The 23,551-nt window shown below is 47.7% G+C and overlaps 7 protein-coding genes across 7 annotated transcripts; 1 reads left to right on the forward strand and 6 right to left on the reverse strand.

Moving 5' to 3' along the window:
• Positions 1-685: 685 nt before the first annotated feature.
• On the reverse strand, positions 686-953 carry HD556DRAFT_1467641 (uncharacterized protein; the record flags this gene model as incomplete). The annotated part of the gene is made up of 1 exon (XM_041308387.1): positions 686-953. A coding segment is annotated over one exon (268 nt), but the record flags the coding sequence as incomplete, so codon positions are not given.
• A 6,533-nt stretch (positions 954-7,486) lies between these two features.
• HD556DRAFT_1467644 (uncharacterized protein) lies at positions 7,487-10,338 on the reverse strand (the record flags this gene model as incomplete). The annotated part of the gene is made up of 6 exons (XM_041308388.1): positions 10,031-10,338; positions 9,757-9,981; positions 9,114-9,697; positions 8,830-9,063; positions 8,144-8,776; positions 7,487-8,094 (listed from the first exon to the last, which is right to left on the reverse strand). The coding sequence occupies exons 1-6, from the start codon at positions 10,165-10,167 to the stop codon at positions 7,487-7,489; spliced, it is 2,421 nt and encodes an 806-aa protein (XP_041161789.1). The 5' UTR covers positions 10,168-10,338.
• Positions 10,339-12,560: 2,222 nt separating this feature from the next.
• Positions 12,561-13,961, reverse strand: HD556DRAFT_1467657 (uncharacterized protein; the record flags this gene model as incomplete). Its single annotated transcript, XM_041308389.1, has 8 exons — positions 12,561-12,821; positions 12,877-12,931; positions 12,989-13,220; positions 13,279-13,413; positions 13,462-13,521; positions 13,696-13,793; positions 13,852-13,880; positions 13,941-13,961. 8 exons carry the CDS (start codon positions 13,959-13,961, stop codon positions 12,618-12,620), a joined length of 834 nt encoding a protein of 277 aa, XP_041161790.1. The 3' UTR covers positions 12,561-12,617.
• Positions 13,962-15,358: 1,397 nt separating this feature from the next.
• Positions 15,359-16,475, reverse strand: HD556DRAFT_1234576 (uncharacterized protein; the record flags this gene model as incomplete). The annotated part of the gene is made up of 2 exons (XM_041297671.1): positions 15,359-16,020; positions 16,070-16,475. The coding sequence occupies 2 exons, from the start codon at positions 16,473-16,475 to the stop codon at positions 15,359-15,361; spliced, it is 1,068 nt and encodes a 355-aa protein (XP_041161791.1).
• A 1,160-nt stretch (positions 16,476-17,635) lies between these two features.
• HD556DRAFT_1234522 (uncharacterized protein) lies at positions 17,636-18,398 on the reverse strand (the record flags this gene model as incomplete). The annotated part of the gene is made up of 5 exons (XM_041297667.1): positions 17,636-17,773; positions 17,888-17,994; positions 18,048-18,097; positions 18,138-18,306; positions 18,356-18,398. Coding segments are annotated over 5 exons (507 nt in total), but the record flags the coding sequence as incomplete, so codon positions are not given.
• Positions 18,399-18,608: 210 nt separating this feature from the next.
• HD556DRAFT_1431378 (uncharacterized protein) lies at positions 18,609-20,549 on the reverse strand (the record flags this gene model as incomplete). Its single annotated transcript, XM_041305009.1, has 8 exons — positions 18,609-18,769; positions 18,822-19,161; positions 19,222-19,290; positions 19,337-19,436; positions 19,487-19,739; positions 19,796-20,067; positions 20,122-20,298; positions 20,521-20,549. The coding sequence occupies 8 exons, from the start codon at positions 20,547-20,549 to the stop codon at positions 18,609-18,611; spliced, it is 1,401 nt and encodes a 466-aa protein (XP_041161793.1).
• A 1,146-nt stretch (positions 20,550-21,695) lies between these two features.
• Positions 21,696-22,937, forward strand: HD556DRAFT_1535439 (uncharacterized protein; the record flags this gene model as incomplete). The annotated part of the gene is made up of 5 exons (XM_041309598.1): positions 21,696-21,813; positions 21,926-22,003; positions 22,054-22,331; positions 22,381-22,496; positions 22,591-22,937. 5 exons carry the CDS (start codon positions 21,696-21,698, stop codon positions 22,640-22,642), a joined length of 642 nt encoding a protein of 213 aa, XP_041161794.1. The 3' UTR covers positions 22,643-22,937.
• Positions 22,938-23,551: the final 614 nt, after the last annotated feature.

A 23,551-nucleotide genomic window follows, 5' to 3' on the forward strand; every position in this document is an offset into this window, starting at 1 on the left:
TCTCGCGCTCATATAACACCTTTATAGCCTCGCCCTCGAGAACACAGGAACAAGGGGCCTACTAATGCCCAGCATTATCAGATCCCATGTTCCGATGCTTGCGAAGCCTTGGAACCAAATTCAGGACATGTTCATAGAGCCAAAGAGTTGCATACCTCCTGAGACTCAGTACTCAGAGTCTCAGACTCGGAAGACAACGAGAAAAGACAGGCTCACACGGACACTTTGGTTATCAAGGAAAGTCAAAGGCTCATGAATGGATGACGCCTTTCCCATTGTTAATAAAATAACAGCAATTTTGGCACAAGTGGCAAACACTTTCCCACCGGTGGCGCGATCTTCAGGCTTGAGTTCCTTCACTCCACTTTCAGAGGTGCCTTCAACACACTTATTTTCATTGGTTTTGTTTGACTGCATCTCTGAGCATATTATCCACTGCCCTATCATCGCTCCATGCTCTCAAAAATCTGTCACCCGGTCACCTTTCTAACACGTCGTTTGCTCAAATTTGAATGTAATACTACCACATACAATAGACGATGGATTAACTGTATACTCCACATCGTACTCCACAGTGTCTCAGGCATCTCCACAAATCAATTTACCAGAACGAGATTATCATAAACAAGAGCTACAAGGATCGAATTTATTAGCTGCAAGTAATGGAAAAGGTTAGAAACTCACCCTTCATAGCAGTGCTGCCAGCGTGTCCCATGTGCCATGCGACTCAAATCAAGTTCAACACCTCTGGGTATCACAAATGCAGTCCAAGGATTATAAAATGGGCTTCGAGAAGTGGGTGGTACCCAGAACAAGAGCCGATGATTGGGTCCCGTCATCCAACCATCATCTCCAAGAAGAGCGAACGTCAATCTGCAGTCATCATGAGGGGTGTATGCAAGTAGCTCAGTAGTGTCGCGTAGTGCATGAGTCGGGTGGAATGAGAAGCAAATGAAATGTTCATTCACAGGGTTGGGTGCGGGGACAGCCATTGTTGGATGTGGGATACGACTGTTGTGCGGAGAGGATGGTGAACAGTCTTCTTCGGCGTGATCCTGCAATGACTTCCCAATCACTGCATACCAGACTCGGACAGTACCATCAGATGAACCAGAAATGATGCAAGTGCCATCCGGCGAGAATGAGACTGATGTAACCCAAGAAGTGTGCCCCCGCAATGGCTGGCCGATTGGCTTCCCCATCACTGCATCCCACAGCCGGATAGTCTGATCGTCGGAACTAGAAACAATGCGAGTACCATCTGGTGAGAACGAGACCAATCGGACCCAATGACTGTGCCCCTTCAAGGGCTCACCAACTGGCTGCCCCATTCCTGCATCCCACAGCCGGATAGTCTCATCATCCGAACCAGAAACAATGCGAGTCCCATCTGGTAAAAACGAGACTGATCTGACCCAATCAGTGTGCCCCTTCAAGGGCTCACCAACTGGCTGCCCTGTTCCTGCATCCCACAGCCGGATAGTCATATCATCCGAACCAGAAACAATGTGAGTCCCATCCGATGAGAACGACACCGAGGTAACCGCACCACTGTGCCCCCGTAAGGGCTCACCAACTGGCTGACCTGTCCCTGCATCCCACAGTCAAATAGTGCAATCCTGCGAACCTGTTATGATACGAGTTCCGTTCAGTGAGAATGCGACTGAGTTAACCAACTCAGTATGCCCCTCCAAGGGCTCACAGACAGGCTTCCCTGTTGCCACATCCCACAGCTGGGCAGTTCTATCCTCAGAACCAGTTGCGATGCGAGTCCCATCCAGAGAGAACAAGACTGAGTAGACACGGTGTAAAGAGTTGGATCCTGGCGGGCTTACACAAAAGCATTACCTTTTGAGACTCTGAGTGCGAGTAGGATATTCGTCCCTAGGAGACTGCCTGTAGGATTATCTCTTGATATAAATGCAAGGGATATCTAATTTTAAGATCGAAGAAGGGAGAACGGAGTGATACCTTTAGCGCGTCTGAAGTTCCGAAGTGTTTGTCCGAAGTGTCCGGTAAGTCGACCGGTATGTCCGACCGTTGTCCGATGTTGAGAACAAAGGTCCGAAGTCGCGCGAGGCTTCCGGAGAGTTTCCGGTGAAACTGTAAGGTTTCCGGCGAAAGAACAGGATCTGCGTAGTACAACTAGCAAGGTTCGTTGAAAGACTTAAGGAGTTTTCAATAGCAAAAATTGGCAGCGGTCGAGCCAAACAATCGATTCGAAGAACAAAATCAATTGCGCGAAGTATCAAAAATCCGAAAGTGACTCCTACTGACTATGACTTTGAAACGAGGGATGTGAAGTACCGTCCGAGTATCTAGCGAGCCAGAATATATCCTATGGCGTGAAAGTCCGGAATCTACGTAGGCGAAAACTGTAGCGCGATAAGACATCCGAAATGTAATAAGACTCGAGGCGAGTCGCTTCAAGAATGTACATGTAATAACGCGCGAGGAGCATATCTATACGTATTAGCAAGGATTTTTGATGTATGTTCCCTTGGGTATAATCAATAACAGATAAACAAGTGAAAAACGCACCAGCGAAGTCAAACGGGCAAGGATAGGACATGGTACGGAGGATCGGAAAAGCTAGAAAGGCCTCGGGAATGGGCGGACGACCTTCAGACAACTCAGAAGAATGTGCGGAACCTTTGGAAGGTCGGGAGTGTGTCGGAAAGCGTAATATGTGATTTCGACCAGATACGTGTCCAGCGCCGACCCAAGTGTTACAACGGCTAGTGTGCCCCAACAAGGGCTCACCGACTGGCTGACCTGTTGCTGCATTCAACAGCTGGACAGTGCCATCCTGAGAACCAGTCACAAAGTGGGTCCCATCCGGCGATAGCGAAACTGAGGTAATGAATTTTGCGCGTCTCTGCAATGACTGACCAACTGGTTGCCCAGTAGCTGCATCCCACAGTCGGATAGTCATATCGTCCGAACCAGAAACAATGCGAGTCCCATCTGGTGAGAACGAGACCGACCTGATCCAATCAGTGTGCCCCAACAAAGGTTCACCAACTGGCTGCCCTGTTGCTGCATCCCAGAACCGGACAGTTCTATCGGTGGAACCTGTCACAATGCAGCTTCCATCTGGCGAGAACGAAACTGAACGAACATAATCAGCATGCTCCTCTGAGGGATCACAGACAGGCTTCCCCGTCGCCACATCCCACAGCCGAATAGTCCTATCGTCCGAACCAGATACGATATGAGTCCCATCCGGAGAGAACGAGACGGAGTTAACTACACCAATGTGTCCCAGCAAGGGCTCACCGGCTGGCTGTCCTGTTGCTGCTTCCCATAACCGGACAGTCTGATCGTCTGAACCAGACACGATGCGAGTTCCACACCGCGAGAATGATACTGAGTTAACCTCATCAGTGTGCCCCAGTAAGGGTTCACCAACTGGCTGCCACTTTGCTGCATCCCACAGTCGAATAGTGGTATCCGCCGAATCTGTCACAATGCAAGTTCCGTTCGGCGAGAATGCGACTGAGTTTACTGACCCAGTATGCCCTAATAAGGGTTGACCAACAGGCTGCTGCGTTGCTACATCCCACAACCGCACAGTCATATCGACTGAGCCAGATGCAATGCGTGTCCCATCCGACGAGAATGAAACTGAACAAACTGAGTCAGTGTGCCCCAGCAAGGGCTCGCCTACTGGCTGCCCCGTTCTTGCATCCCACAGCCGCACAGTGCGATCATTCGATCCAGTCACAATGAGAGTTCCATCCTGCGAGAACGACACTGAGCTAACTCTATTAGTGTGCCCGCTGATCACAGTCTGAACAGCTGTCCAGATGCCAGACAAAGACAGTTGGGAAACCGTGCAGAAAACATTTTGGATAGTGCAGAGTTGACGGGAGAGAATGGCAGTGCTGATACATAGAGATGGGGTGTGCTGTGCAAGATGATGCCGCCAAAGACTTGAATAGATCTCTGCACGTCTATTGCAGCAGACGAGGCTTCCTCATATCCAGTCTGACCCTGTAATTGTGATTTCGTGTTAGCGAGCATGTTATCTGACGCTCAATAACCATGTGCTCACCTTCAACCACTTGGCAATAAGCGGGAGGACTGGGACGGCGCCACTGAGTGCATTGACAAGGCAGAGTGCCTCGAGCCAGAAGAACAGTCGTTCATGCTCGAAGAATGATTTTATGTCTTTGGCGAGGTCTGGATCAAAGTCAGTTGCTTGCACGTGGACAGGCCAAAATCGGCAGGCATATGATAGATGTGGGGGGATGCTTTTTTCAACTCGATCTCGCAGACTGGGATCTTCGGAGTTTGGGAGATACGATGATTGTAGATCGCAGACATTAAAGGACAATTCATGTTCCATCACTCAAAGCGATGCAAAAGCAAGGTCTCGTTGTGCCTTCGACACGTTGACACAGAACTTTCCGCTGCATTTACGGTCTGTAAGGAAATCGCGAAAGGAGGCATGAAGGGGTTGGACGGGGATGGATGAGTCGGTGGTGCCGCTGAGAAGGGCTCCCATATGTTCCACCATAACTTGCACTTCGTAGTGCTCGCTTTTGTCCGGAAAATGGCTCCGCATCATATTGAGGGACTCCAAAGAGAGGGGCTCAGCTGCGCCAAGGATTTGTCCCATCACAGAACGAAATCTTGCTAGCTGTTTATGCTGAGATGCGCTGTGCGTAGATCTATCATTTTGCATGACTCCTGTCAAAATGAACTGATACATATCATACAGCAAGTTTTCCCGCTCGGCAGGATCATGTGACGTGACATGACTGAAGGACTTGATTGAAGATAAGGCAGGGGACTCTTTGATATATCTGCAGGCGAGACATGCCCACTTGAAAAGTCCATTAGCTTTTTCAGCGAGCGTTGTGAATTCTCTGTCCCCGAAATGCGAGAGCCCTTCAAGCTCCTTCAATACGTAAGTGCAGATGTTGCGCTCTGCTGTGGCTGATGAAATCTCGTCCATGGACATGCGTCGGATATGCTGAGCACCTGAGAGCTCAGCGTCGATGTCCCGAAGCGGGCGAGAAGTGACGACGATCCGGAAGTTGGCTGGGAGTTCCGTGATTCATTGAACACCTAGTTTACCTGCAAGAATGCGGAGAATACAAAGCCGTGTCTCGACTCCGCCGCTCTCATCCATTGCATCTATCACGATGACAACAGGTCTTATGATTGACCCTGAGGGCTTCCCCAGTGGTTTCATCAGAAGTTTGTCCCACTGCTGAACGATGTCCGCTGTAGTCTTCAGCGAACTCGCATCTTTAACTGCCTCTACTAATGCTCGCCTCATCTCCGGATCACGGTCCGCCAAGTCGCACGCGATAGTAGAAAAAATCTTTTCATGACGACGCTCAGCATCTCACTGGCGATCGAAGCAGTAACACGAACCGAGCCCTCCCACATCGTTGAACCAGTTGGCAATTGTGTGTGCAATGACCGACTTGATCTTGCCTGCAGGGCCAGATAACCAGAGCACACGCTGAACATCATCTCCGGTACTGTTGACCCAGTCCGTGATCTCCGACAAGATTTCCGTACGTGTCCCTGGTAGACATTGCTTCCCAGTGTCTAATCCCACACCTTCCGCATACGCCATGCCGCTGAGGTCCAGTGTATCGCCTGAAAACGTATGAATAGATGTCGAGTTGGAAGCATGTGCAATCCTTACCTGTATGGTGGACGAAGATCTCTACATCGCAAGTGACTTGGTCCCAGAAGCTTTGCATGAGCTTGTCCAATACATCAATGTACTGCTGGGTCGTATTTTCTGCTTCCGAGATAACATTTTTCCCGAGTCTCTTCCCTATAACAATAGTAGAGGATAGATCATGAATGAGTGAGCAAAGCATAATAATTCGTGGGTTCCTCACAGAAGTTTTTTGTCGCAGAGTAATCCTTGATGAACTGGGAGCACTCAAGAGTCTGCTGAACTATTCGTCCAACGATCCCCTGCATTGACAGAATTCCGCCGAGAGTCTTGTCTTGCATCATGAAATCGTAGACTTGACCTAACTTCTCGAGAAGCCGGAGTATCCCTTGGTCTCGATCTGTTTGAGCGAGAACTATCTGCATGGATGACGGCTGAGTATGATATAAGACCCGGAGTGAAACAATACGTACTTTGGATGCAGAAGACAGTAAGCCCAGTGCCATCTTTGCGTAAGGGTGCACCTATGTAAAGGGATCAGTTCGGCTCCAACCGAGAGGAATGGGCCCATACGTCCGCGAGCTTCTCGATAACGCTGTCAAATATTCTGAGAGGCCGAAGATATGTGTCCCCGAATGTACATGCATCCTCAAGATCTGCTGATGCATTTTGTGCAGTGGAAAGTCCAGATGTCACAGGTCCTGAAAGTAGATTCATGCCTTTGGCAGCCTCGTTGGCCTCTCGAAGTGCCGATTGGGGAACGGAGCCTTGTTTTGCACGAGGGAGAGCATCCTGAACCTGGTAAACAACAAAACTCACAGAGAGTGCATAAACTGAAAGGTGACCTACCTCAATATTTGAAATTGATGAGACACCTTCACGATCGACATTCGGCAGAGCAGGGTCGCTGCTGTGTGAATCCTTCAAGTTCAAGCGCTTCTGTGCGATATCAGCATTATCTCAGTGCACTCACTATCGATTTCGACTCACAGCAGAAATCTTTTTTATCGCACCATTTGTGACCTTCCCCAGAAACCGACTTATTTTGCCATGGGGTCGGCCCTAGACAAGGGATGCATTGACAAGAGTCAGTGTTTCGAGTGCAACTTGATGAATACCAGTCACATACCAGGCGGTCCATAGTGTTTGCTTCGTTAGATGTCTCGATGTGTGGAGGAACAGACCTTGAGTTCCCCAGTTGATTGCCATCGTTCATGGTGAAACAGTCGAATTTGATGATCAGTCTGAGCGAAGTAGAGCCTGAGAACGTCAAGAAGTTAGGGTGTGCCTGCGAATAACACAACAGCCATTATATGACAGCAAACTTCATGACAACATTTACTGCTGTATTGGCTTTAGGCGCTAAGCATTGCTGCATCAGCTGGGCGCCAGGGAACTCTGGAACACGGAAGGAAGTCGACTCATGGACCGTGCTACAATGTGGTTGAGCACTGAGTCAGTTCATTATGTAATTGAGCTGCGGACGCAACTGATGGATAAAACTAAGGTCATAGTGCATACTAGTATTTGCTGCAACTTAGCTTGAATAAATGCGAGTTGTTGTAGGACAGCTGTTCGAGTTGTATTGATACCATTGCAGATTGGTTTATTTCAGATCATGATCGAGTCGCGATCGGAGGACATCTCGATCCTGTTATATCCGGGACTCATCTACTAAACATGACACAATTTCTATTCATTTGTGACACATTCTGCATAATGGCGAGCCACTATCTATTCAATTGGTTTACCTACTGAAGACGGATCAAACACGGGCAATCGACGCAAGTATCAGAGCTAGCAAACCCAAACCATAGGTAGTGTAATGGATAAAGAAAATCACTGTGAAGATTTTGATAGAAGTTTGGTGAGCGCAGCCCAACCCTTGGTATTTTCGAATGACTGTAGAAAAGCATCGATATCTGAATCTGATTCTTCGCAGTTCGTCAGTGTGTCTGCTGCCCATCGATTGAAGTGGTGCCTGTTAAGCATACCGAGACAATCCACAAGGAACACCCATAGGGACGAGTCTATGTGGGATGGTGCGGGAAGTTTCTTCATGCGGCCCTGAAAAACGTACTTCTTCTCACCACATGCCACAGCACCAAAAGTCGCCCATTCATCCAAGGGGTGCAATTTCCATGACAGAGGGACCCCATTCTCGTAACGCAAGGAGATCCAGGTGAAGCACCAAATGAACAATTCCAGATCATGACGATATAGGTGTTTGACTTCGCCTCTTTGACCCTCTTCGGTGAGGAGATTGAGGGCCATGAACGGCACCGTGCCCGTGCGCTCATTGCCCCGAGGACCTGAGTCATCCGCCAATGAGGATAGATCGTAGTCGTTCAAAACGCCTATCCGCTTGTCGTCTTTCCAGTACCACATCAGATTTCCTGGACTGACATCTCGATGATGGACGCCTTCCTTCCACAGAGTAAGGTGGCCTGCATGTGATGTCAACAAAGAGACATGTAAATTCAATGAAACACGTACATGAAATACACTGATGCCAGACGTCAAAAAGCTCTTTGCAGTGAAGCTGAGTGATGGGGAGGAGCTTGCGGAATACAAGAATGTAGAGCACACGACTGCCAGTAGTGGGTTCCGGAACACCGAGTGCTTCTCGGATGGCGGCTGTGGGATTCGTGAACGTGTGGTGCCAAAGCAGTTGAGGAACATGGTCTTGGACAGTTGCGTGCCTCTTGGCGATCTCTTCAACCCTTTTCAGGATCTCTGGCTCGCTAGTGCGACTCGCCTCTCCCCAAAAGATCTTGGCCACCATCCCATCCTCGAACTTGCCGTATTTCTTCGTGAGCGCTTCGCTGGTGACAGGGACCACATTGGTCGCCTGTCCTTGCAGTCCGTAGTGCGTCACTCTTTCATCGTGGCTGGTATGAAGGAGCAAATCCACCTCTCCAAGGTTTTCGTCATCGATTTTGAATTCGTGGCATAGTTTCCCCTCAACTTCAATTAGGAGGAAGTCTCTGTTTCGGCCCCAATCGTGAAGGTCGAAGTGTTGTAAAGCATACAACAGCACCATAAATCGCGGGAGATCTTGAATGAAGTTGATACCCGAGCATTGAACGATCCCTTGCCGATCATAATACCAGATCCACATTACATCGTCTGAAAAAGCTGTGATAAAAGCGCGATGAATCTCGATAGACGAACGAACTCACTGACGACGATAATATTCAGCAAATAATTGACTCCAAGATTGGCCGCAAACATCTCGGCGGCATACAGACCCGTCTGAACGGTCACATCTAGATCCGCGTCCGCGTCAGCGTCTTTGTCGTCGTGGTCCCCTTTGGATTTTTTCGCAGCAGATTCCAAAGTGTCTGTGGCCTTGCGTTTGGAGCTGGACCCGCCCCGCAAAGGCTGGGCGGCAGTAAGGCCGGAAGATCGAACTGCTGCTGAGCTGATTTAGTTTGATCTTGAAATCGAAAATGAAATTGCTTACGTGCAGTGTCAGACGCAGGTTGTGTTGCTGGGGTATGCGAAGGGCCTGGCGCAGGTACTTCAGCCTTAAGATGATCCACCGGCAGATACTCTGGTTTGGTAGGGACATGGTCTGTCACTGCATACGTAGAGGATGGTGACTTAATCCCTTTCGTCCTCCCAGCTATCTTTCTTTTGAACTCGATGCAAGCCAGAACATCTTTCCATGGGAGTTTTTTCGGCTTAGCTGTTGCATTCATGTCCATATGAGCCTTGCGCTTCTTCTTGCGCTGCTCGTCATCCTTCTCGTTGTTCTTTTGTGCGCCCTTCTGTTTGTTGGTCTGTATGCCCTTCTTGTTGCCCGTCTCATCCTGGAAGGGAGCACATGCGCTATTCAATGGAAGAATCATGAGGTCGGGCTTCCGAATTGATTTCTTGGTCTGGTGCATCTGGTGCATGGGCATATCGTTCTGCTGGCAGATCATGTCGACGGTAGGGACAGGAGCACGCATCCCATCAATCTTGATCTCTTCAAGACAAGCGAGGGCGACGTTAGTGGCTCTTATAAAAGGGCCGTAGAAGTTGTTCTCCACTCCTGGACATACGCTTGCAATTATTTTGAGCATCAGAACATCTGATCAATGAACTTGGAAAAAATCACTCACTATTCGTTGAGGGCTGTCTCAATGTCAGAAGACTTTACGAGGGCAGTAGAAGCCTGCCCATTGCAAACAGGCAGAACCACCTTGAGACACTTTTGCAGAAGCTCGGGCTGTTCGGTCTCGGGAGCAGAAGAAGCGCGCTGAAGAAGGGCTTGCAGCATGGCATCTGCCTTGCACTCCTTGACCTGCTCGATATCTCGTTGAATCCATGGGCTGACGTTCTTAACTCTTGATGGAATGTCAAGTTCTACTCAATAAAGACAGGAAATGTGCGCACTTGACACTGAGCACCCCAATGTTCTCGCTGACAACAGAAGCCCCACGGCTGTTTGGGGTTGATTCTATTTTGCTAGCACCATAAGCTGGTGCATTGGTGCGTGGAGGAGTAGACTCAGTCTCGCCGGCAGGGGACATGACACTAGGTGTTCAGCGATTACGCTGATTGAGTGTTACAGCAGAATTGGTGAAGAGGAAGAGTTAAGAAGACAACAGAAACAACTGCCTTCCTTATATCTGGTCGACCAGCGTGGCGCAAATGTTGTGGACCATCAATCATTAAATCTCAGATGTGGATTGATGTGGCGGTTGGTCGAAGACGCGTTCCCATCAACGCATTCCCATCAACATGTTCACATGACCCTGACATGAATCCGTAGTCACGGTATTTAATAGTACTACTAAATCGGATCCATCTATACTCAGCCCAGTGTGCATCAATCCATGAAAAACTGTTAAGGCCCATCAGTTTATGTTTTTCATGGTATTTTACCATACAAATGGTGTTTTGTAATGCGCAACTTGAATTAATTATCATAGTATTCTTTTGTTCTCCTATAGGGCACAAAACATCGTTACCCCCGTTTAGCCTGTGCTACATGCATGACATTACTGTTAGTGGACGTTGCTGTGTATCTTGGATGAATCGATGATGTCGGACAATCAAATGTTTGATCCCTCGCAGGAAACCCTTCGTGTCCCATGGTCTCTCGCCCCATATATTCCTAGTTAACCTCGTGGCCTTGAGAAAGAGCGATCCACCTAGCGCTTCCGCGCCTTCCAGCTTCCAGTCCCGCACCCTTGAGGTAGCCCTTGCGCTGTGTGCCATGAAGTGAGAGAAATCAACGTGCGCTGAGCCTTCAACATATGATTGTTTTTAGCTCAACAATGTTGAGGCATGGGTTGACGATCGTATCCAAGTGGCGCTGAGGAAATCTTAAATGTTTAGTCCAGGGAAGCCATTGTGTGAGATCTATCGTCCTTCCCTGACCAGCGAGTTTCTCGGATTCAGAAATTGTCGAAAAGTCTGTCAAGGCCGTCGCACGATGGCACTATATCCCACCTACCCATCATCAGGATCTTTACCTAACACCATGTCATTTGTCTGCAGCTCCCAGTCTACGGCTGCTATGTCCTCCCTCCAGGTGACCAGAACGGCGACGGCAAGCTGAAAAGTATGACGAGATGATTGGCATGACCATTGCCATAGATGGCGGCCCGGGGAATCGGGGATGCATGATGGTGGCTCACGTAGATGGCAGTGGTTACACACCACAACAAGAAATGCATTCCTGCTGATACGCACATTTCTTTGAATGCAAGCAGGATCTATTCATGTGCTGAGTCGTAGATAAATACATGCTCATACCAGCGACTCGCGAATGAGTGAATATATGCGACTCCTTCGACTTCAAAATTTCAAGCAAATTTTCTTTAATCATTCTTCTCACCGGTTTGTTTGTTACTCACCCCGAACCATCCATTTTTTTCTAACGACACTTGGAAGTTAGCTGTGAGTCAGGCTGTCTGTGCTTACTAGTGTATTGCAATTCAGTCTATTTGAACGTGGTTGCAGAAAGGAAATGGTCATCCAGAAATATACCGATGAGATCAAAGTGGAAGTTGTTGATGAAATAGGAAAGCAGTGACTCACGCGAAGTGTTTCAACGCCCCAAAAGATCGAACTATCATGATTTTGGCAACGTGCTAGTACGGTATTGAAGGTATCTTTGCTACAGCAGAGACCCCACCTCAGCCCGTCAATGATGTCGTTTCATTGTTCAAATGGAGCTTCGAACAGCGTCCAATTAGTAGATTGCCCTGGTAACAAACGCTTCTCTCAAGGTCAGCAAAGTTTTGGCCTTGAGAGAAATCTGCTCCAGTTAGTACAAATGCGGCCAAAAGTACACACACACGTCGTATCCGATTCCCTGTCATAAAACACGATCAACGCATATAGTGACAAGGATAGTTGTATAAGGAAAGTGGAAGGTTGTACAGAGAAAGAAGGAAGTGGTGTGGAGAGGAATGAGGGCAACCGGAATGAAGAGATGAAAAAGAGTCAATGATGGTGCACACTTGATTGAGAAGTTCAAATGTATGAGTTCAGAGGTCCATAAGTAATGACAGAATGGCATAGATGCACTCGTGAATAAAAAATCGCACTGAAGCACTAGATCCGCTTGGGCTCAATGAAGTAGCCTGGTCAACGAGCCAAAGTCCTGCTAAATGTGCTCACTGGGCAACCCTAGGAAGAGTGGGGGTGCTGAATGGGTGTACAGGCGCCACTAGAGTGGTCGAGTACTCCTCATACTACAAGCTTCGTGAAGCAGCCATCTTTCAGCAATGACATTAGGAGCGAACAAACTTCCACCAGCTGCTACAATTATGACAGCACTATCAATATCGCGTGCATGAACCTCAGCGTTTGAAAGAAATCGTTCGTCAAGTGTTCCTGTGTGACATGGATCCATTTCGCAACACCAAACAACTTACATCAGTACCGCAACGAAACCTGGAATAAATAAAAACCAATCTCTGCAGACTACCCGCCCATCGTAAAACAATCATATCGAGAATGTCCTGCACTAAACGCTGCTGCTAGTTTCCACATGGTCGTGTTCCTGGAAAGCAATTGAAGTCATAGCGGTTGCTGCATCAGAGTCGGCCACGAGTTTTGCATGATATTCCCGAACGCCAAGGATGAGGCGTGGTCCCAACACAGATAACTGTGCCATCTCAAAGACGAGAGCAAAACCATAATAAATCTGAATGGCCAGGGACAATTTGTTCTATAGAATTGATGAATCATGGGTACGTGTAGAGGTCGGTGACAGATTGGCATACCGCTGAGAGCATTGGAGATAATGAACCGATGCGGAAGCAGGCAATAGCAAAAAAGCTAGCACGTGCAGAATGTGAGCAGAGAAAGACGGTCGCATTCAAATCATGAGCTCACCTCGCAAAGTAACTAACGTGAGTTTGCATCAACACCGTGAAACAGTCTTCAGTGATACCTCTTGTTGAGCATTGTCGCAGTTCATGGAAGTGCTTTACAGCAATCCAGACCACAAGACACAGTGCGAGGACCTCCCATAAAGTGCCAAGTATCCAAGTGATGGAACTCAGAAATATGTAATCTCCCGCAAAACTAATCATGCACTGATAGGTGCCCGAGAGAACAAATTCCTCTGATATCTGTCAGTGAGCCTGATGCACCTGGATATTTCATACACGATTAAAGCTTACCCGCTGAAATATGTATCATCTGCATTGCGAGCATCACTGCATTGGCGATTCTGGTGGCCAGAAAGGTGACAACGAGACATATCAGCACCTTTCTGGATCGCTGATACATGGCATGCAACCGAGCAATCATGATGACTTGCATAGTGTTTCAGTCAAGTCAATATCACAGAGTGCATTGCTCACCACCCAGCATTAATTCTAAAACCTCGCCCGTCCAATCCATTGCCTGGTAGATAATACGGCCTGGCAAATTCAGAAAAATTAGTCATCAGCTTCGGAGGATCACACGCTGGAAGGAGACTCACAACTGTGAAAGTCGTTATATTGAAACAACAAGTTGTTCCGAGAATATCACTCACCCCTACATGGTAGTTCAGTTGTTTGAACAGGAATGAAAGGCATCACTGAAATACTCACTATATCTGTCGTCGAAATTGTTGGAGTGCTCACTGTATGCCACCCGTGACGAGAAATAGATAGAACCCATGCGAGGAGAAATACTCAACGTGTTAATCCTGATTATGAGAGATGAGTAACGAGCACAACACCAATGGCTTAGACATCGAAACGTACACAACAAATCCTATTGCAACATATCGTACCTAGAATATGTTCACGTCAGTACAACTTGCTAGCCTCGCTTGAAAACGCAGGATACATACAACGAGATACAAAAGGGTCATTATGGACCAACATTGTCTCTACCGCAAATAGTTGTGATACTTTCACACCGTTCTTTTGATGTAGGAGTCCGCTCACCCAGATCAGTTCCACCTATAAAACTGTTCTCAGCTAGATGGCTACTCCTGCAATGGTGCTGGCCTACCTCTTGTCCGAACGTAAGTCCTAGAAATCCCATGATGTGGGTGGTCTTTTCATAAATACTTGATATTGCTCACCCCAATCGTAGATTATCGCAGCACAGGCGGCAACTGTGAAACCGCAGCCAAAGTCAATGGAGTCATCGACATTAGCATGCGGCTGACTCTCCACGAACCTACAAAATAGCTGGAAATAATATCCGCATTGATGACTGGCCACCAACTGGGATCGTTCGAGACTAGAGTCATGCTATTAGAAATTGAGAGTGAACAAGCGGGGGAATTTGGCGGATGTATAACAATTGCATTCATGCTTGATATACCAGCATCCAGCGCTTACATTTCCGAAGTGTGATTGAAAGATCATACATGATTGATCGGAGTGTTCCATGGTTTCAGTATGAATTCGAGTAGAAAGGGAACGTGCATCCAGGAATCGATGGTATCAAGGTAACAGTTGCTGGTTGACGGGGAATGTATATGAACTCCACAAAACATCAGAGATCTGTTCGTGATTTTGGCAATGTGCCAGTGCCATTTCCAAAGTCGAGTCTTTGGATATGGTCAAATGTGGGGTTCGGCCTCGGCCCATCAATGACGCCATTCAGATCATTGATCTAACACAGGTTAGTTATATGTACAAAAAAGGAGGGAGCTGTTGTTCAATCAAAGTGATTTAGACAGGAATGGTGACAGTAGGAACGAAAGCAATGACAAAGAGGCGGTGATGGTACACACTTGAATGCGAAGTTGATGGATGTGTGATGATTCAGTTTGGTGATTCATAAGTAATGACGGGATGGGATAGATGCACTGGTGAGTAGAAGAATGAACTCATTGACGAGCTTAGGGAGCAAATAGTTGAAGAGGGAGAATCGGATAGAAATCTGCCATTGTTTGAAGGAGGAATTTCCTCCTAGTCCATCCATAACAAAACCTCCCACCATGCTAGATACGTAGAGACCAATATTGATGACATGAAGAAACCAAAAAATGGGGAGTGTGAACTCTGCGTTTCATGGCATGAGTGAGAGTGACCGTGGTCGCTTAAAAGCTAAGAGGAGAACGAAGAAGCGTGCATGTAAATTCGACTGACCTGGACAATTCACGGCGATATTACATAATAGAAGAGTATGTGCTGCAACTATATTTGACGGTTTCGGGACAACAGGACTGAAAATGACAGAGGATCTATGTAACATCTGTCCTAACTGACACAGGTAGCGAAACCCAGAAAGAAATATGTAGTGTAACGACCACTATAAAGGTAAAGTGTTGCTGAGCTTAACCCACGCCCTGGTACCTGTGAATTTGCCTAGTAAATCATCCATATCCGATACTGTTTCCTCGGCATCTATCTGCTTGTATGTCCCTTCCGTCCATCCCAGCTCAACTTTGAGGTTATGGCGCACGTCATTAACATGATTATTAACGCGATTGGAGTTAGCTGCCTGGAGCACCCCAAAACAGTCCACAAGGAGAGCCCATAAAGATAAATCTATGGTCGATTGGAGGTTCAGGGGTCGATAATTGATAAAACCCATCAGGAAGGCTGACTTCTTATCGCCACACGCAATAGCGTCCAAAGTCGCCCACTCGTCAAGAGGGCGTGATCTCTGCAGTAGGACTCCCTGCCTATAACACAAGAAAATCCAGGCGAAAACCCACATAAATGACTCCAGATCATGGCGATATAGGTGTTTCACTTTGCCTTGTTGACCCTCTTTGGTGAGAATGTCGAGCACCATGAACGGTACCATGCCCGTACGCTCGTTTCCCTGAGGACCCACTGCATTCGCCAAAGAGGATAAATCGTAGTCATTTAAGACACCGATCAGTCTGCCGTTTTTCCTGTACAACAACAAGCTTCCATGGCTGATATCTCGATGATAAACACCTTCCTTCCACAAAGTGAGGTGGCCTGTAGGCTATGTCAACGAAAAGCCACATAAGCTGAATCAAACATGTACATAAGATACACTGATGCCAGACGTCGAAAAGATCCTTGCCATGAAGCTTCGTGATGGGGTAGAGCCTGCGGAATACAAGAATGTAGAGCATGCGACTGCTCATGCTGGATTCTGGAACACCAAGGGCTTCTCGGATGGCGCACGCGGGATTTGTGAACGCATGATACCAGAACAGCTCAGGAATATGCCCTTCGACAGTCGGGTGCACCTTAGCGATCTCCTCAACCTTGTCCAGGATTTTTGGCTCGCTAGTGCGGCCAGCCTCTCCCAAAAAAATCTTGGCTACCGTCCCATTCGAGACCTGTCCATTGCAAACCGGAAGAACTCCCTTCAGGGACTTTTGCAGGAGCTCAGGCTGTCTCGTCTCCAGCGCGCAAGACGCGCGCTGTAGGAGGACTTGCAGCATGGCATCTGCCTTGCACTGCTTGGCCTGCTCGATGTCCCGCTGAATCCATGGCCGGACCTCCTTAACCCTTCATGAAACATCAGGTACTACTCCATAAGAGCAAGAAAGGTACGTACTGGACACCGACCAAGCTGATGTTCTCGCTGACGACGGAAGCCCCACAGCTGTATGGGGTGGACTCTATTTTACTACCACCTTGATTTGCTGCATTGGCGCGTGGCGGAGTAGACAATGTGCCTGTCTCGCCAGCAGGGGACATGGCGCTAGGTGTTCAGTGATTGCGCCAACTGAGTATTGTGAGCAGAGCTACTAGTGAGGGAGAAAAAACTAAGAAGACAAGAAAGCCGACTGCTTCCTGCCTCTGGTTGACGAATGTGGCGCAAATGTGGTGGACCATTGATTATTGATTTGATGTGGATTGATGTGGCAGTTGTGGACCTACAGTTTAATTAATTCGTGACTCCGACGATGCGTTCCCATCAACACGTGCATGTGACCTCGACTTAAATCTCATACGTCAATTTCACTGAAGTCCGTACCATGAATAAATCTTCATCAGAAGAGACAAAAGGGGAAGGCATGTGTCCCTTGCAGAATTTAAGCTGCTTTTATGGGCAACACTCGAGGTTTGGACGGAGGTGTCTTTGACGGGAAGACCATAGATAGAGCAGGACTTTAGTTTTTGTTTTTGAATAGGGTCCCTTAACATTATTCGTTGACAGAGCGCCAGAGGCAGCGTTGATGGGGGGTCTGGGAGGAAAACACGCGACTGGTGATCCAAGTTGCTCAACATCGATCAAGAGGCGTTCGGGTGAACATCCCAAGCCATTTGAAGATAATGTAAACAATCAAGCAAGTATTGACATCGATTCTAACAGAATTACACACATGATCACTATGGTCTCTGATACTACTGCCTGGAGCATGGACCCTGGGCAGATCATAGCCCTGAATGAGGCTTACATTGTGGGTACGGGTAAGAAGATCTGCATTGTTCAGACGGCAAAATAATGTTACTGTAGTCCACCATAGTCCATCAATCAAAGAAGATACCGCCGTCAATCGATATCTGTCCGAGAATCATATCAGATTGCGTCCCTCGGTACGGATGAGAATATGCTCACTGTTTGACCTGCGAAGCAACACATTACACCCATCAGTTACGAGCCTATGAAACATGGGCCATGTAAAATATACACACCTGTGATAAAACGTGCTTCCGGGGTCACCAGAAATGAAACCAGGCTCGAAACATCCTGGGTAGTTCCTATGTCGCCTACCGATGACAACCGTTTGAACTAAAGTATGAAAAAAAATTGTCAAAATTCACATTTCATGCACATTGGTTGAGGGTCACCTCATTGTAATCAGCTGATTCAACCAACCCAGTAACTACACGAGGTAAAAGTTACCATCGTAATGATATTAACGCACAAATCTCGAAACTTACGCATTGGTGTTTGAATTGCTCCTGGAGCATATGCGTTCACTGTGATTCCGTTGTGACCAAGTTCGATAGCTTAGAAAGAAGGTTACTGAGGTTGGGTGCTCGTGAGACTAAGTACACTGTACCTGCGCATTGTGTCAACCCTCGGACAGCAAACTTGGATGCGCAGTAAGCGCTGAGTGAAGCATCCCCTTAAAAGATATGTCACCGTACACGAAGGAATAACCGCATATGTAGACCTGCCTTTCTTTCCCGCAAGGGAGCTTGCACCGACAATTTGCCCACCCTCACCTTGAGCTATCATCTGCTGTGCTGCATATTTATAACTGTAGAAGGTGCCTTTGATGTTGACAGCAAGCACGGACTCAAAATCATCGGATGTCGCTGCGACAGGGTTTCAGTAAGTCCTGGTAGTATGTCGACTGTAACTTACTTTCTATGAGCAATTTTGGTTTGCAAATGCCTGCGTTTGCAACAAACTATTTGATAGGAAAAGTTTGTGATTCAACTTGCTGAACAGGTACCAGCAGTTGTAAACAACTCACAACATTCAGACTGCTATGGAAAGCTGGACGCGCACGCTCATTAATAAGCGTCACACATCCATAACGGGCAGTAGGACTCCGCATACTGCCATCCAAGAATACTAAATATATACATGAGATATGTACACAACGGAAGGAAAATCACCATTTATCTGCTTCATCGTCGCTTTCACAGTCCAAGAACTCCCAAATCACCAAACCGGCATGATCAAGACCGACCAAGTTTTCATCAGTCCCGAGTGTGACATCAGGTGGCTCATCATTAGACGAAAGAATATCTAGTTGATGAAGGTGTTCAGTATCTAGTAAACATCCAAATCAGCATTTGCACCATTGAGATTGGAGACGACAAACCAAGGCCAATGCCTCCTCCCACACCGCCCATGTAATAGGCGCCATCAGGCTCCTCACGAGAAGGTAAGTCTTGATAGTCGTCTAAAAGTGGAACAAAGTCTTCGTCTTCATCATCCAGCGGCTGAATCTGGCCTGGCAACTCGTCAGCGACACAGAGTGCATCTAGTAAAAGCTGATATGTGTCCCAGGCTGATTGTCGCATGACAACCGGGCGACCAAGATCATCATAACGACGCTGGATGCATTTGCCGAAAGCCTCTGGGACCAGGTCAAACACACAATGAGAAGACTTGATGTAAAGGTTTCGGACATAAACTAGGGCCTCGTGTTCGATTTTAATCTATGATAGTGTTGAGATTAGAGTACTATTTGACAATGGCCGAATTGATGTAACACATACCTTGAAATCTAAAGCACCGAAGTCCTCAGCTGAATGGTAGATGATATTCGGTACTCCATGAGGAAGAATCTAGATGGCACGTCAATGCAAAGATACTTGTGGGAGTGGCACATACTTTGTTACGGTCACGGCGCTTGGCCGTGTTGTTAACACGATCCCGATATGCATCCAGCTCCTGCTGGAGCCATGGTATGAACACCCAACGGAAAACCATCCTGCAGATGAACATTATGACCAACACTCGAAGAAAAGGAAAATGGCGCACACTTGAAGGGTATTACCGGAATCATACCAACCAGAATTAACACCATGATCTAGAAGACTCTCGAATCCGGGTGTGAACCGGCGGCGCAGCTGAGACCATGTAATCTCCGGCATGATGTTTTTCTTGCTTCGCATCCAACAATGCTGGAGTGTGCCATGCAAGGCTTCGTCGTGCCACTGTCGCAGCATGGTGTGGGCGTTCACGATCCCGTAATTTTCAGACCCGGGGTCACTTTGAGTGACCATCCGCATATCTAATATTGTATTAATCTAGGTTCATGCTTTAAAGTTTAAATTATGAAACACTTACGACCGAGAGCCTCGATTGTGTCGAGGTAGTAACTCAGAATGAGTTGTGGATTTCGGTTGGAATGCCATACCTGAATCCACATTATGCGACCGGAGAAAGGCTCAATGCCAGTGTGCAACCTGAGACCAAATCTCAACCACTTATCGTGCTGATCGACCGCGAATAAGTCGTTCATGCCTGCTGCCCAGAAGCATCTTCTTCGAAGGCGACAAGCCTTACGGTAACGAACAAGTTCCGGTTCATACAAAGCAAAGTATTCTGTCACAACCCTCCTAAGGTGCACAGGTCAGCAATCAGCGCTTATGATGTATAGATAAATGTATAACCTAGCAACACTCATTTCTCTTTCATGATATAGCAAGCTCACCATCTCGTGGGCTCCAGCATTCAGATAGGTAGCACGTAAAGCAAGCATCACATCACGAATAGTTTCAACCGTGTGACCCTGTTTGTGGGTCCATTGAAGACCCATGGTTTTGCGAATTTTGAGAAGTGTGGTAAGCCTAGTGTATGATCATTTGACGTAAATAACAAGATTCAAATTAAAACACTGCTCACCCAATACCATAACGATTGGTGTCGATATGCTTTTGTAATTCCTGAACGATCTGCCGATCAGTCTGGCGGGCCTTCCACAGTCGAAGGATATGGGGTGCGATTTCATCCAGTGGTGCTGCTTAGAGTTCAGAATGAAGTTACACTAGTGGGAGTGACTTGAAAGGTACGTATGTGTAGGTTTGTTCTGGTTGGGCATTGCAGCACGCTTACTGGCTGCAACTAGGCTTGCGTTGTCACCTTTATATTAGTAGTGACTTGCTTTGGGCTTACCTAGTTCAGTAGTCCAGGAGTTCATGCCGCGGCCACACAGGAATTCATGCCCGGACTTGTCCCAAACATCCTGTCTTTGCCACTCATGCCCCGCTCGTGCCTTGCGAGCTGCAGATGCGCATGTGGATCTTGAATCTGGTGTTCTGTAAACTCCCAAATAATGTTCTGGCTTTGCCACTCATGCCCCGCTGCCATAAGTCTGAACCGACCATCTCACTGGCATACCACGACCGACGCCAGTGGAATTTCGCAAGCTAGTGTCTGGCCCTCAAGAAAACATCATCCGTGCAATGGAAGTAACTCAACCAGCCTTTGAAGACTTCAAGGTAAAATTTCATCGCACATCTATCATATGGATTCCAAGCGATTCTTACCATTAAGATTGCTGCCTCAGAGGTACACGCCGCAGCCAACAGATCCCGGACTCAGAAGCAAGATTGCTGCCTCAGAGGTACACACCGCAGCCAACAGATCCCGGACTCAGAAGCAAGATGACGAGGTTAAGACCCACCTGGTCCCACCCCCAAAACCGTTCACATTAAGAGTCTGATAGTGCGTCCTATGTCTGAACTCATGTGCAGCCCACTGACACACCTATTTAGCAGCATGTTCACTATCCAAGAAATCCGACTCGGCGATTGGTGTCACCTGAAGGAAATCTGACTTGGCGTGATGGACAGGGTCCTTCACCTGAAGGAAATCCGACTTGGCGTGACGGACAGGGTCCTCCGCTTGCTAGTTGTTTGGTGTCACCTGAAGGAAATCTGACTTGGCGTGACAGTGTTGCTTGTTGCTTACCATTCCTGACAGTACCTCATGTTTACTACTACCTTCCAGTCCGCAGTTCAACTCTGAGCTACTCCTGAGCTACTCCAAATTCCATTCCTGACAGTACCTCATGTTTAGTACTACCTTCCAGTCTGCAGTTCAACTCTGAGCTACTCCTGAGCTACTCCAAATTTCCGCGGTACCTCATACTTATGCCCAATATTTAAGCTGCCTGGCACCCACTTAGTATGCTGCCTTCAGAGCACCATGTCAGACTATGAACTTCTCACCCAATACACCAAGGATGCCTATGCCAAAGCAGACTGAATTTGCGACCGTCCGTCTTGCCAGGCTAATATTAGGACTGGAGAGCCGTGTTTCTATGTTGCGACAATCGAGCCAGGTCAACGTGGGCGCTATGTGTGCGCATCCTGCCACTTGCATTACGAGAAGAAACAAGCCACTTCGGTGAGACCTACTGGTACGCAATCACCGTCAATCAACAAGTTGCTGGATTACAGACTACTGACTTAGGTGGTCGAACCTTGCAATACCGCATCCCTCCTGATCCACGTACTATACAGCAATCTGTGAATGCAGCGCAACGCAAATGTAAGCTACAGATTTGTGTTACCGTGGTGATCTTATTTATATCATAACAGCAACACCTAATCCGCCTCCGGTGGTTGCTGTACCCGGCAGCTCCCGCACTGGAGGGCCAGATGTTAGAATTCCTACATCATGGAACGATTCATCAACAACTCTGTTTACGGGTGCCGGTGCCATTGGGTATTCATCACAACATGTTCTCTACGCTGCTGAGCGTGACCGCTGGGGCAAAATCACATATGCTTCATCTCTAGCAGAGACAATTTTGCTTAAAATTACTGCGGTTCATGAAGGTGCTGGAGCTCGCAAAAAAGGCGGAGTCACTATTGGAGTATGTCTACATTTGAAATATACTGTGGCTTGCTTACACTTCAGCTTAGAATATATGTGAGGGTAAGAAGGACATCGACGCTCAAATCGATGCGCCTAGACTCGTTGAGCTAGCATTGGAGACCATTGTCCCAAAGTTACGCAAATTCGGTGGAGAATTTATCTGGTGTGTCGAGGAGTTCATCATCCGAGATGCTGCATGGGTGGATCTATCCGATCACCCGCGATCTGTCCCTTATTTCTACGATCAATGCCTGCAGCCATCTCGCAAAGGCACCAAATCAACTTTCAAGTCTAAACAATTTGCACTGATGGTCGTTGTCCCAGAGGTTCAATGGAACGAATATGAAAATTGGTTGGAACTTCGTGCCAAAATGGTATGCATTTTGGATGTTGTCTTGTCTGATTACCAACACTAACCATGATTTTGCGGTCCAGGAAGCGGAAGCTACCCGAACAAGCTGTACGCAGTCTAGCGAACATGCCACTGCGCACACGACTGCTCACAAAGCCGTCAGTTGCAATGTTCTGTTAAGACCATGCACAAAGGGTAGGACTGATTCCAAGGGGCTTGGCTTCAGCTCATGCGCTGCGCCCCTTACCCGAGTATGTGCCCTTAACTTCAGAATGAAGTCCGGAGAAAGTCCAGTGAAGTCCGAAGGACTTCCGGAGAAGCGTGGGAAACTTCGGAAGGACTTTCCGGACGAGTGCGAGAAACTTCTGGATGAGTGCGGGAAAGTTCCGGAGGAACTTCCGGAAATTACGATGGAGTTTCGTCCTGACGGGGATATGTGTAATGGCTACTCAGGACAAGTCCTGAGTAGAAGGAAACAGAGGAAAGGCTGCAAGGACAAAGTCCGAAGCAGAATAGGTCCGGAGGACCGCGGGAAAGTTCCGGAGGAACATCCGGAAACTCGGAGGAATGGAGGATCGGATGAGTGGATGAGTGGAGGAGCGGAGGAGCGGAGGAGCGGAGGAGCGGAGGAGCAGAGCTCCGGCCTAGGGAATTCCTCCCTAGGCCTGAGATGGATGATTACTAAGTCGGAGGAATAGAACTGTTACGAGGACTTAGTGTGAAGACTAGTGCGAGGACTAATATGTGTATGATATTCAGACTGAGGAAATACAGGAGTATCTACTGGGGTTTATATACTAGAGGCAAGTCTGTGCAGATCAGTAAGCAGAGGGGTAAGGCTATGTGCGAGCATGTGGAAATGTATT

The sequence above is a fragment of the Suillus plorans genome, assembly GCF_016647745.1.
Source record: "Suillus plorans strain S12 chromosome Unknown HD556scaffold_19, whole genome shotgun sequence".
Lineage (NCBI taxonomy): Eukaryota > Fungi > Basidiomycota > Agaricomycetes > Boletales > Suillaceae > Suillus > Suillus plorans.